This window comes from Monodelphis domestica, chromosome 5, assembly GCF_027887165.1.
Source record: "Monodelphis domestica isolate mMonDom1 chromosome 5, mMonDom1.pri, whole genome shotgun sequence".
Taxonomy (NCBI): domain Eukaryota; kingdom Metazoa; phylum Chordata; class Mammalia; order Didelphimorphia; family Didelphidae; genus Monodelphis; species Monodelphis domestica.
In genome coordinates, this window is record NC_077231.1 from 111,361,785 (window position 1) to 111,375,875 (window position 14,091).

At 36.5% G+C, this 14,091-nt stretch overlaps 1 protein-coding gene across 10 annotated transcripts in view; it reads right to left on the reverse strand.

Moving 5' to 3' along the window:
• ERC1 (ELKS/RAB6-interacting/CAST family member 1) overlaps positions 1-14,091 on the reverse strand; it is a 457,438-nt gene that overhangs the window by 71,718 nt on the left and 371,629 nt on the right. For all 10 annotated transcript variants that reach the window (XM_056800772.1, XM_056800770.1, XM_056800774.1 and 7 more), the window contains one exon: positions 6,607-6,751. In XM_056800772.1, coding sequence (XP_056656750.1) covers positions 6,607-6,751 — 145 coding nt within the window. The remainder of the gene's footprint in view (positions 1-6,606; positions 6,752-14,091) is intronic.

A 14,091-nucleotide genomic window follows, 5' to 3' on the forward strand; every position in this document is an offset into this window, starting at 1 on the left:
CAAATTCTCCATTAAGATCAGGAATTGCCTTGCCTTAGAAGTTCTTTTAGAGCTAGTTCTCCTGTCTTTCTGAGATTGGCTCATTCAAGACTTCTATTTACCCTTCTGTTAATTTTGGTTTTCTGTTGTTGAAATCAGTTCATTTTTTTTTTTCATTCTCAGTTTTGTTAGCATATGTCTCTAGAACTAGAAGTTTTGCAATTTTTTTCATTTCTTTTGATTTTGTTGTGATCTCTCCTTATTAGTGATTTGATTTTTTTAAACTCTTCTTTTAATTTAGGTTGGCTAAAAGCCTATCAATTTTGTTAGTCTTTTCAAAGAGGTAGTTTTTAATTTTTATCACTTCTACAGATTTTTTGGCATCTAATTTGCTTCTCCAGTTTTCAATATCCCTTCTTTTGTGCTTATATTGGGCTTATTTACCTTCTAGTTTTTAAGTACATATTCAGTTTGTTAATCCTTGCCTTTTCTGTTTTGTTAAAAATGTTTTAGGGGTCAAAAATGTCCCTCAAAGATTGAATTCAATACATTCCAGAAATTTTGGTATGTTGTTTCACCATTATCATTTTCTTTTATGTAATAACTAATTGTTTCTATGATTCTTTGACTCATTCATTACTTAAGATTTCATTAAATTTCCATGAAGGTCTGTGTCTTTTGTTTGTGGTCCCTGACCTGATTAATATTTTTTAATTTTATCAGTCTGCAAAGGATGTATTTACTATTTCTGACTTTTAAAATATGTGTGTAATATCTCAGTATCCTAACAATTTTTCAATTTTTGTAAAGGCTCCTCATACTTTTGAGAAATGTTTGTTAGGCAACAGTCCTATTTAGAAGATATGCATTGTTTAGCTACAGTTTCTCTAGCAATTTGTTCAATTTTGGGTTTTTTCCCCTTTTTGTTGAATTTCTTATATCTATTGAAAACTGGAAGAGGAATTTAGTCTCCTATTATCGCATTAGTCTCAAAGTCTTCTCAAAATTCAGTTGTTTTATCCTTTATGAATTTAGATACTAAAGTATTTTGGGAATACAAGATCAATACTGATATTGCTTTGTCTCCGGCTTCCTTCAGCAAAATGTTTTTTTTTTCCTTTTTTTGATGGATTTATTTCAATTTGTGGTTTATGGGGATTTACCTGATGTAAACTAAATTTTGTTCCAGTTTCTCATTTTTATTCTGTGTATAGTTGATTTTTTAAAAACGTGTTTCTTAGAAGCAACAGACTGAGTTTTTTTAAATTTAAACTATCACTTTTTCATTTTATTAGATTTTTAACCCATTCTTTCCTTTTGTTCCCCTCATTTAAGGAGTTAAGTAAATACTTCTTTTCCTCCCCTTTGTCTTCTATTAGACTTCAGAAATTTTTCTGCATCCCCCATGTCCCAGAATGTGTGCTTCATTACTACTCTGTGCCTTGACCAAGATCATTACCCCTGCCCCCTCAATCACCACTTGCAACAAAATTTCCACTCTCTGTTCATGCCTTAACATTTTTCTGGGTATCAGTTGCCCCTCAAAGTTCTGATTATATTTCTTCTGACTCAGGATGCTGTCTACAGAGGCAAAACACTCTGAAATGGTGACCACATTCCTCCACATTATTTTCACTTAAAGACTTAATCTCCTGGTTACAGAATATTTTCCTGCCCCTAAGAAAGTGCTTTCTAACAGTATCCCCTACTATCAATAAATTGAGATTTCTACTTTTATCTCTCAGTTATGATCTCTCCCTTTTGCCACTTTATCTTTTCTCCCATAGCTCCTATTAATCCTGAAAGACCACAGGATTTATTTCCCCTTCATTCTTTACCACTGACTTGATTAGAGTATGCCATACAATCCCTCATCTTCTTTCTTCTCTTTTTCTCCATTTGCACATTCTGCACTTTAGACTCACAAAGAAAACTGATCCACTGGTGGGGGTGAGGGGGTACAGTTTTAGTCAATTAAATTTCAGGTTCATTACTCCAATCATTTGTTCCATTTATGTTCCATTTTCACTGTTGCCTCCTTGGTACTTTTAGGAAGAAATATTATAAGGGTTTCTGTTGTTAGTTTTAACCCTATAGGTGTCTTTCTCTTTCTAGTTCACCTCCCCTCCTTTTTTGCCCAGGGGGGATGGGGGGTGGAATGGGTAACAGACATTAATTCTATCTTTTCAAGTTGCTGTATGGTTTTCCAGTCTTATATTTCTATTACCCAAGTTACTTAAAAAGCAAATAATTTACTCACGTCTATGGTTTTACTTTTTATTTATTTTAGAAGTCCTTCAAGTGACTATCCCTTATTGATCAAACACCTTTAAAAATTTTTTCAGGATGTTTCAACTCAACTTTTATATTGATCAAACACAATTGATCAAACACTTTTAAAAATTTTTTCAGGATGTTTCAACTCAACTTTTATATTGATCAAACACTTTTAAAAATTTTTTCAGGGTGTTTCAACTCAACTTTTATAGTCTCATCAAGTTCCTTTGCTTTCCAACCACATTATTTCATTCCCTTCTAAAGCTTCGGTTAGATAAGAGAATTTTGTTGTTGTTTGGTCTCAGTTCTCTGGCTGTGAGGTGTAGCTGTTGCCTCAGACCGAGAATGCTTCTGCTTTCTTATACTTTACCTCCTCTAAACTAGGAGAAGAGCAAAGAATTGAGTTTTATTGCTTACTGTCACAGGAGTGTCATGAGGGTAGGATTAGTGTGGCTGGTAGAGAGGCTCTATTAGCAGGAATATAGTTGCTGAGTGGATTGCAAAGCATAAACCCATGGGTCCTTTAGTGTAGCCCTGCCAGAGTCTATGAGTTAGTGGTGAAGAGGGAGCTGAGTGAGCGTGATAGGGATTAGCCTTCTTGGCTGTTACTTTTTAAGGGTTCTTGATACCTGAATCTATGGAAAAAGTTGCCATAACTTTACCTCTTGTGTATTATAGCGTTAGAGCATTTTAGGGGTCATGAGAATCTAATCTTTCATTTTGTTGGTCATGTTCCTCTGGAAAATTATAGATTTTAGAGCAGAAAGACCCTTTGAGGTTATCTAGCCATATACCTTCATTTTACAGTCAAGGAAATTGTGCCGCATTAAGGATATGTCACTTGTCTATGGTCACAGAGATATTAAGTGACACAGACAGGACACAGAACACAGATCCTCTGATTCTGTTAGAATGGAGGAATCACCAGGTAGGAATTAGGATATAATGACGAATAACTGATGTTAAATCTCAAACCAATCTCAAAGCATTTTTAAAAGTTCAACTAAATAACTCTAACCCACCTTTTAATAATTTTTTCTTTTTGGCAACTCAAAGTTAAAAAACAAAACTTTCAAACTAGCAATTACTATATGCAAATCTTTACTGGAAAAGAGAAAAAATGCTCAGAAGAGATCATTGTGTGAAAGACTGTCACTGAACAGATTAAATTAAGGCCATAAAGAGTTCCCTCTATTTTTATATTAATTCTATTGCTGGTACTAGCTTGACAGGCACAGCAGGCCATGACTTATAATCTGAACATACTGGCTGGCACGCACCACAGCACATCTGGACTTTGTTAGACAAACTTTAGCTCTGTTTTCTTGTATTGGCCTGCCCTCTCTCTGAAACAGTCTCCCCAGTGACTGCTTTGCCACGAATGAGTCAGAGAGACAAAGTACTGGGGGAGGTGGGTGAGTAAAATGGGACCACATTAGATAATGACCCCCCACTTTTTAAATCCCTTCCCCACCTCCATCACAGGATGGTAATAGCTCCACGTGAATGCCAACAACCAATCAGGATTTAGCAGTTCCATTTACTGGAAAGCCTAACTCCAAGTTAATTCTGTGTTAGTACTGTGTAAGGAAATGGTCTCTAGAGTGAGGCACATTCTTGCAATTCAAGTCTAGGAGCTCTAAATTAAAACAACATTGATGCCATATCCTCTTTCCAAAAGGCTTCTCCCTCATCCAAACTTTAAATACATGCTCTTAGAGAAATTAAAGAACCAAAATGTCTTTGGCAGAAGTCTCTTTCCTTTGCTCTCATATAAACCCAGATGTATTGTGAGTGGACAGCAATGTGAAACCATGCATGGGAGAGAGAATAAAAGCACAATCTGGAGGGATCATCAGTTTTCCTCAGAAATGCTTCATCTTCATCTCTAAATGGGCAATACTATTGTAGGATTACATATGAATTTAGAATAAATCGACAATTTACCACATAAATTAATAATTTTGTGAATTAATTTATTTCCCTTCCAATATACAAAAGTCCCTCTGGAAACCTTTCCTTCTTTTAAACTTCCCTCTTAAAACTTTCCTCTCAAAGACACCACCATCCTCAGGCTGACAACAAAGGAGTCATCCTTGACCCTCTTACTCTTACTCTCCATATCCAATATATTGCCAATTATTGTTGGTTTTACTTTCATCCCATTTCTACAGAATGGCTTCTCACTTCTCTGATATTGTCACCATCTTTTCAGATGCAGGCCCTCATCTCTTCATGCCTTGTCAATCCCAATAGCTTGCTGGTTACTCTCTCTGTGTCCATCTCTCCCCATTCTGATCCATTCTCCAATCACCTGTCAAATTAATCTTCCTAAGCCACAGATCTAACCATTTTACCCCAACAATCCCAATCAATAAACTATCTTGACTTCATATTAAATACCTTGTTTGGCACTCAAAGTTCTTTATGACCTGGCCCAATCCTACCTTTCTAGTATTATTACAAGTTACTAATTCCCACGTCCTCTGAAATAGCCTGACACTGACATCCCTGCATCTCCTCTTTACATAAAATACTCTCTCTCTCAACTGTGGGCATTTTCTTTGGCTGTCCTTCATGCTTGGAGTGGTCTACCTTCTTGTCTCTAGCTCCTTCATGTTCAGCTAAAATCCCATATTCTACAAGCTTTTCTTGATCTTCCTTGATGTCAGTGCCTTCCCTCTGAGATTGTCTTCAATTTGCCCTATATAAATCCTGTTTGTATATGGGTGTTTGCATGTTGTCTTGCCCATGAAGTTGTGCATTGTTTGAGTACAGGCACTGTCTTTGGCATTTCTTTATGTATTTCAGTGCTTGGCACAGTTCCTAGCACATATTAGGTGTTTAAAAAATGCTTTTCAACTGATTTGTGGCTTGACATTACAGACATATCAATGTAGCATGTGTCAAGTTCTTCTATGTCTTGCTCTCATTTTGAGAGCAACCTCCTTTTCTAGTCATATATCTATTTCTTTTTGCTTTATGATGCTTTTTTCTCTTTACACTACAATCAGTTTGGTAGTTGATACTGCCTCTCTCACCCTTTAGAATCCTCCTTTGTAGCAAAAAAAAGTAAAGTAAAATAGATAAAAATAGGAAGTATATACAACATTCTCATTCTGCTTTTTTAATGGCACTTTAAATGGCCCTCTCACCGTTAATGGAAATACATGGCAAAATAGACTTGATGTTTTTTTCACAACTATCCTAAAATCTGATAATTTCACTTCTTGCGTAAGATAATTTTGTGATACTGAAAATTTCCTTGTTCTTAAAATTTCCTTTGTCCTTTTGTGTTGCATTTGCCAATTAACAGAAAAGGGACATCTTTGGAGATTCTTTTGGGCAAAGGTTATAAAATTAAGTAAACTTTTGAGCACATTTAATATTGATCTACAAAATGGAAAAACAGATTTATAGTGCAAGCATCTCATGGTAAATGTTAAATATTAAATATTAAACTGAAAAACACAATTTTGTGATCACTGGTACCCACCACAATGGAAGAGAAGAAATTCCCCTGGAAAAAACTTCCTGGGTCTAACTGTTTCAATAACAGAATGATGTAGTCAATTAGTAAAAAAGTAATGCAACTAGAAGAGGGTAGGGAGTAATGATAAAAAAGGGGACAGAGCAAAGCAATGGCAGGAGAATGGTCTAAGAACAAACAAAATCAAAGTAGATCTCATTGTGCAGGTCTGCCTCTGTACTTTAAAAAGGGCATCTTCTGGTTCTTTGATGTTCATAATTGAAAGGCATTAGATAAACAATGGGCACAGAATTCTGGAAAGGATGTGGTTAGAGTTGGGTTAAGTATTGTCCATCTCTTTACAATTCCTGGATGTATACAATCTCCAAAAATTATAAATCCTTTTACAATAAAGTCTTTTTTTTTTGTCCCTGATGTTGCTAGTTTGGAATCAATGTTTTTTTTGTGTGTTGTAGACCTTTTCTGGGAGTTTGGTGAAGCCTAATGACTCTTTTTTAGAATGATGTTTTTAAATGCATAATATAAAATACAAAGCTTACAAAGGAAGTCAACAAGGTATCACACTTTTTCCTCCCCTACTCCAGCAGTAGCACAAAATAGAGTGGGCATTCCTGGCCATGCTTCTCCAGAAAACTATACTTATCAAGTCCACAAAAAAGATATCTGTAATAAAGATAAAATCATTTACTTACAAAGGCCAAGTTGGCATATGTGATTAGAAGCAACCTATTTAAGATAATACATGGAACTTTAAACCATGGTTGGTCAAAAAAAAGAATGGACATAGGCTGGAGTGAAATGTAGACATAGCTCTATAGGGCCCTTCCCTGGCTTGGTTCCCATTATGCCTTTAATCGTACCTGCTGTTTCAGCTGCTGAACCAGACGATCCTTCTCGCGTTTCAATGCAGCTACCTCATCTTGAGTCTTCTTCTTGGAGGAGGAAAGCTCCAAAAGAGCTATGTTGGCATCTTTTTCACTAATGGCAGCAAGGAGAGCTTCCTGCCTGCAACAGCACAGGAAATTTTTTTCTTTGCAAATCAGTTGGTCATTTGGAATGGTTGTAAAACTTGTCACTTGAATGTGCTGGGCCTTAAGCAAATCCTGTTTTACATCACATATCACATCAAAATTTATTCCTAATTGGTTACATTCTGTGTGCCAACCCATATATACTTACCAGTGATACAACTATGGAGTTTTATTTCCAAGTGGCCAAATTTGTCTTCCTACTATACAAGTAAAAAGATCATGTTGCTTCATTGTTTGAAACTTTAATGGTTTTCCACTGCCTACCAAATAAAGATCAAAATCCTTAGGCTGGCATTCAAAGTGTTCCACAATCTGGCTTCAGCCTTAGCTTGCAATATTCTTGCAATGTCTACATAGTTTTTAGTAGTTTGTCATTGTAAAATCAATCAATTATGGTTTGGGAATAGTTCTTTGCTTTCTCATTTCTATATCTTTGTTAATGATGTTCCTGAAATATAGAATGTCCTTCCTATTCCACCCCCATTAACAGTCTGTCAAAGTCCAAGCTAAAATCCTATCTCTTTCAAGAACCTTCCTCTATTACAGAATTAAAAGTTGTAAGAGACTTCAGTGGTTGTCTATTGCAACCAATATCAGATTTAAGTTTAGGGATTTATTTGATAAACTTTAAAAAAATACTTATTCATAAAATTTAAATCCTTTTTGGTCATCTTCCCCAACCTGATACCCATAAGGTGGAACCCCAAGTTGTTTTAATTTGCCTTCTTCAAATTATTAGTAATTTGGAGCTTTTAAAAATAAAGTTGTTGATAGTTTGGATTTCTTCCTTTTGAGCCCTTTCTCACAGTAATTTGCTATAAAGATTTTTTTCCCAGTTAAATGAATGCTTTCTTTTTTTTCTAATATATATTTTATTTGATCATGTCCAAGCATTATTCATTAAAGACATAGATCATTTTCTTTTCCTCCCCCCCAGCCCCCTGTAGCCAACGCGTAAATCCACTGGGCATTACATGTTTTCTTGATTTGAACCCATTGCTATGTTGATAATATTTGCATTAGAGTGTTCCTTTAGAGTCTCTCCTCTGTCATGTCCCCTCAACCGCTGTATTCAGGCAGTTGCTTTTCCTCGGTGTTTCCACTCCCATAGTTTATCCTTTGCTTATGAATAGTGTTTTTTTCTCCTAGATCCCTGCAAATTGTTCAGGGACATTACACCGCCACTAATGGAGAAGTCCATTACGTTCGATTATACCACAGTGTATTAGTCTCTGTGTACAATGTTCTCCTGGTTCTGCTCCTCTCGCTCTGCATTACTTCCTGGAGGTTGTTCCAGTCTCCATGGAACTCCTCCACTTTATTATTCCTTTTAGCACAATAGTATTCCATCACCAACATATACCACAATTTGCTCAGCCATTCCCCAATTGATGGGCATCCCCTCGTTTTCCAATTTTTGGCCACCACAAAGAGCACAGCTATGAATATTTTTGTACAAGTCTTTTTGTCCATTATCTCTTTGGGGTACAGACCCAGCAGTGCTATGGCTGGATCAAAGGGTAGATATTCTTTTGTCGCCCTTTGGGCATAGTTCCAAATTGCCCTCCAGAATGGTTGGATCAGTTCACAACTCCACCAGCAATGAATTAATGTCCCCACTTTGCCACATCCCCTCCAGCATTCTAAATGAATGCTTTCTAAGTTTAATTTTATTAGTTTTGTTTGTGCAAAACTTTTTCAAGTTTATTTAATTAAAACTGTTCATTTTATCTTCTTTGATTCTTTTTTATACTTTGATTAGGAACTTTCCCCTTATTTTTAGTGGCGAAAGTATGCTCTTTCTAGCTCTTCTAAATTCACTATTATGTAACTTTTTATATCTAAACCACTTATGCATTTAACATTCATGTGGTATATGGGATAAGATGTTGTTCTAAATCTAATTTGTCAGACTGTTTTCTAGTTTTCACAGCTGTTTTTGTCAAATAATGAGTCTACTGCAGTAGCTAGGATCTTTGGGTTTACTTAACACTATTAGGCATGTTTCTGTATGCTATGTACCTAATCTGTTCCACTGATCAGCTTCTCTTATTTTCATCCAGTACTAAATTATCTTGATTAGTGCATACTATGAAACAGATCTTGTTTGTGGTTTGTGAAGGTTTTTTTATGATTCATATTAAAAAAAGGAAAAAGAAAGCAGGACAGTAGAAAAGAAAACAGATGTTAGCAAAAGGGTAAGAATTGAGCTGAATACATTGAAAGGTATTCTTTAATAGTAAATTTTTAAAAGTCATCCTTAAGAAGGTAAATTTGATTCTATAAAACTAGAAATACAGTCTGAGCTACTGAAATAAGAAAATGCTGGGGTTTTTTTTTGTTTTTATTTTTGTTTTTAGAGCACTGTCCAAGCGGAATTTGCAGTGCTTTTTGGGGGGGTGGGGAGTGGGGGGGGAGGGGCTAGATAATTACGTTTCAATAGTAGTCATGTAGAAGTTTTCTAAATCACAAAATGAATACTACTGTTAGAATATTGCTGTTGATAAAAGATATAGGCTACAACTTTCAAGGTAATGAGGGATTAATTTCCAAAATATTTTATAAAAGAGAATACTTCAAATGTTTAGCAAGAAACACCAGGGACTTTATAACTACCTACACTCTCAAAATGATAAAGAAAAATAATTAATAACAAATATGCCTACTTTCCCATCTTCCCTAAAACTTTTTGAGTATAATCTATTCAAATTTAAGTATGAAATGAGAATAGGCAAGAATTTGTAAATATTCTAAAGCAGATCACATCATTATAGGTAGATAATTGAATGGAAAGTTACAGACACTCCTGTCATGTTAACTGTCAACTATATAAAATCATTTGATTTGGATGAATGAAATGTCAACTTAAAAGCTTTCTTCTAACAAGTTATGTCCTATACACTAGTTAAAAACAAATAAGACAGGGAACAGACAAGTCAATCAAAACCCAGAAGCAACTTAAAATAATAAAAATAAAAAATAAATGTATAATTTTTTACATCTAGTGATATAATCATACAATTTTTAGTATTGACTTTTTGGGTAAATTCATAAAGATAAATGTCATCTCCTTAAGCAAGCATAACTTAAAATTATGCCAAACAAAATCAACAACCTAAACAATTTAATTTCTTTTTTCATGTAACTAGCTACACTTTGCATAGCTTGAGACAATTGGTTAGCATTTCATAATATGATATGATATGGCCACTGAATAGCAAAATTATCCCATTGAGAAAACCACTCCTATTCTACAGATTTTTACTTAAGAAAGTCTACATTTTAATTCTGTACCCTGGTGGTTAATTTTAAAAGGACCAAAAATTAAGATGACAAGAAAAACATATAGCACTGAGGACAATGTATTAGAAAGGACTCTATCTTGTTAAGAAGATATTGGTTGGAAGCAAGAAGGCTGACTTAAGATGGTGGAGTGAGAGGAAGCAAGATTGCCTAGCTCTCTACCTCCTCCACAAAGATCTAGAAAAATGCATGTCTGAATTCTGATTAGGAAAGCCATGACAAAGTCATAGTGAGTCACTTTTCCAGGGCAGAGTACCTTAGAGATAGGATAGAGAGTTTATCAGTCACTGAAGATGGGCTCTAGCCAGGAGTACCAACAGTACAGTGCATTCAAGCTGCCAATAACCGAAAGAGGGTCAAGTTGGGCACCAGCCGAAGAGAGTAATCCTAAGAGATATAAATCCTGGGCACAGGAATGGATGCCATCTGGCATGTTTGTTGCCCATTATCCAGTTCTATCCAGTTCTGGATCACAGATCCAAGGTGGAAAGAGTTAGTCCCAAGTATGAGTAGTGGATAGAGTGCAGAGCTGGAGATGGGTGGTCTGGGATTTAAATCTGGACTCAGATCCTGGTTGTGCGACCCTGGGCAAGTCACTTAACCCCCACTGCCCAGCCCTTACTACTCTTGGAACTAATACATAATATTGATTTGCAGATGGAAGGTAGGGGTTTAAAAAAAAAGGTATCATGAGTCCCAAATAAGTAAGAACAGTATAGTAGGAAGAGTACCTATTTTATCATGCCTAGGCTATTTCTTAATGGGATCAGAAAGGCAATGTCCATTGCCTTTGCATCCTTCCAAAATATCTTGCTGTTCTGTCTGTATCTTTTCCACAGTTAAAACAATAAAACACATTTAAAAATGTGAACACAGAACCTTTCCAAAGTGATTGCTAACTCTGAATGACTAATGGGTTCATTACTGGATAATGGGTTGATGGCAGCAGAAATCTAACTGAAAGTCATTAAACTTGTCCATTTCAACCCACCCCAGTTCTTTTAAACTGCCAGACCAGTTCTGGTTGCCCTTTGACCTGCAAATTCTAATAGAACCAAGATGTCTGTAAAGTTGCTTTGCTGGGGCATTTGGGTTTCAGGAAATAGTTTGACCACCCCCACCTTCTCCCCTTTCCCTGTTGAGTAAATCTCAGAAACTGGAAGAGAAGCCTTTTGACAGATATGAAAGGCAAATGGAACACAAAACCCCCTTGAGAATCCAAAAGAATCCTTGAGCCCATGACATTGGGCCTATTATCAGCAGCAAAATTAAAATGATGACAAGGTGTAATTGTCATTGAACTGATGATAGTTGACAAACCAGGGAGTGTTTGGGAATATAAAATGAAAAAAATGAATAAAGGTATGAGGGCCTAAAAAAGAGTATTATCTCCTTTTCTTTTCCCCCATTCTCCTAGTCTATCAATTGCAGTGTTATTTGCTGTTCAATAGTTTTGAAATGATTTTCCTTACACACAAATTAACCTTAAAAGTGTAGACAAAATCTCTAGTGTGGTCAGGAGCTCTGAGAGGTTTTAATGGCAACAAAACATAGGCATAATGTCTTCTTACTCCAAATTTTTTGTTTCTTTTCCTGAAGGAAAACTCAAAGTAAACTGAAGAAAAATCAAAATAGCAAAAAGCCTTTGATTTTTCCCTCTTGTCTTTAATGCTTATTTACAGAATAAGAGTTATATATTACAATAGTATGTGTATCCTCTCATTCAAACTCTACTGGAGATAGTACAACTCCAATGGTTCAAATGTGAAAAACACCTTTGCCTAAAGGACTGTCTTACTCACTCAAGGCAAGTGTTTACATGGAGATTATAAGAAGCAATACAAGTCTCTAAGTCTCCACAATACTCTTAAAAATCTCTGAAGAACTTTGTTATTGATTGTGAGACATGGGAGACATAGGCATAGGACCATCCATCAATGTGTGCCTGCATCAAAGCAGGTGCTGTGCTCTGTGAGTAAAGCAGAATTGCAGTAGCTCAAAAGAAACCTGAGACCCACAAATTTAGAGACATCTCCACCCCAAATGTATATATGGATTCTGTGTCCAACCTGTGGTAGAGCCTCTTGAGCTCATACCACAGTCAGATCAGCCAATGTTGGACACAAACTCTATACTGACCGAAACACGGAGATGTCATTTTGGTCCTCGTTTAAGGACAATGTCCAACAACCAACCAACCAATTTTGTAGCATGTCTTATACACATCCCTTTCTCTTCTCATATACTTCTAGCACCCTGGCTTGGGAAGGTCTCATTGCTTCACAGGTGGAATACTGTAAAAGTCTTCTGATTGGTCTCTCTTCTTCCAGCCTCTTCTTTACTTCAGTACATCCTCAATTCAACTATCAAAGAAATTTTCTCTTTTTGCACAGTCAGTCAGTCAGTCAAATAACATTTGTTATTTGCTTACTGCTCTGTGCCAGGTACTATGCTATAAGCACTGGGAGTGCAAAGAAAAGCAGAAGATATTCTCCTAGCCATGTGACCCTGGGCAGGTCATTTAACCTCTGCTTTCTAGTCTCTACCACTCTTCTGCCTTGGAACCAATACAAAGTATTGATTATAAGACAGCAGGTAAGGATTTAAAAAATGTCGAAGATAGACCTTGCTCCCAAGGAGTTTACAGGCTAAAATTTCTAAAAATTAATCACCTTCAGTTTTTAGTTTGGTCACCAAGCTGGTGGTAAGAAGTAACAAAGATTTTATAAAGATTATCTATTGTTGACATTTATTATAAAATCTGTGCTTTTTTCAAGTGAAATTCTAGGTTCTAAAAAGTTTTAGAAATACACTAGTAGTATGCCCTCCACAGAAGACAGCTATTTACTTACAATTATTCTTTAAACCAATCCTCCAAACCTTGAAAAAACCTGGCCCTCACCAATTCAATCCTAGGGTAAAGCAGGTGTAGAATGTGGAAAGGAAAACTGAAACAAGTTCTGGACTTTTTGCCAGTCAGGTAGAACAAACAGGAGTTGGAATGTTAGAGAGGAGATATTGACAAGAATGGCAGTTGTGGGGGGAGGAGTACTTGGAGTGGCAATTGGTCTCGTGACTCTCTTCCTGGCCCTCCTACTAGAAGGAGCCTCTCCCTGTCTCAGGATAGAAGTTCCTCTATTTCTGGATTTTCCCAACTGTGTGCTCTACCTGGATTCCTGTGAGTGTGTCATCAAACAAAAGGATTTAAGGGGAGCAGTTTGAATTGTAAGGCCGGTCTTTAGGGGCATCAGCCGGAAGAGACAGGCCCAACCAGTTCTGAAGGTCAGAACCTTTACTTTTGCTTGCTTTCTACTCCTAAGACTTTGAACTTAAGAAACCTAGCACAGATATAGCATACACAGGAATAAAAGAAACCCTCCACCATCCTGCTGAGGCCTGGCCTCAGCTCAGAAGCTGAGAGAGATTCAAACCCAATTTAGGGAAATCCCGATTCCCTCTTCCCTGATACCTCCCAATCCAAACTTGTTATTAAATCCATCTTTACTTAAATAACCGCAGTCAGATAAGAGGACTGTCACTTCAGGGGACATAAAAGGAGCTGAACCCCAGGACAGCCATTCAACAATATTGTCCTTATAGACAATAGACAGTGCCCCTGCTGGGCAACCTTGGTCTGGGGGGAGGCTTGTTCCTTAGGAGAGTTCATGTTTACCTGCTCTTGGGTATCTTCAACATCAATTAATAGAGAAGACGTCCCCTCCAGCTATCATAGGTGGCCCATTTCTTGGGAACCTGCAGCCACATTCCCTCTCTTCCTTCAACTCCTCATTTCCCTGTCATAAAACCTTCCTTACCCCCTGTACTTCTTCCCTGAGCCCCCTTCAATCCCTATAATTCCCTTAAATATTACAAGAATGACTGAATTTTTAGAGTTCAGTTAGGATGCTAACAGCCACATAGTCTGTGTTCTAGAAATGATCTGTTTACTTCCACAAGTAGAAGCTAACATGATCACTTTATATTTTAAAGTAGATGGTTATTTGGGCACTT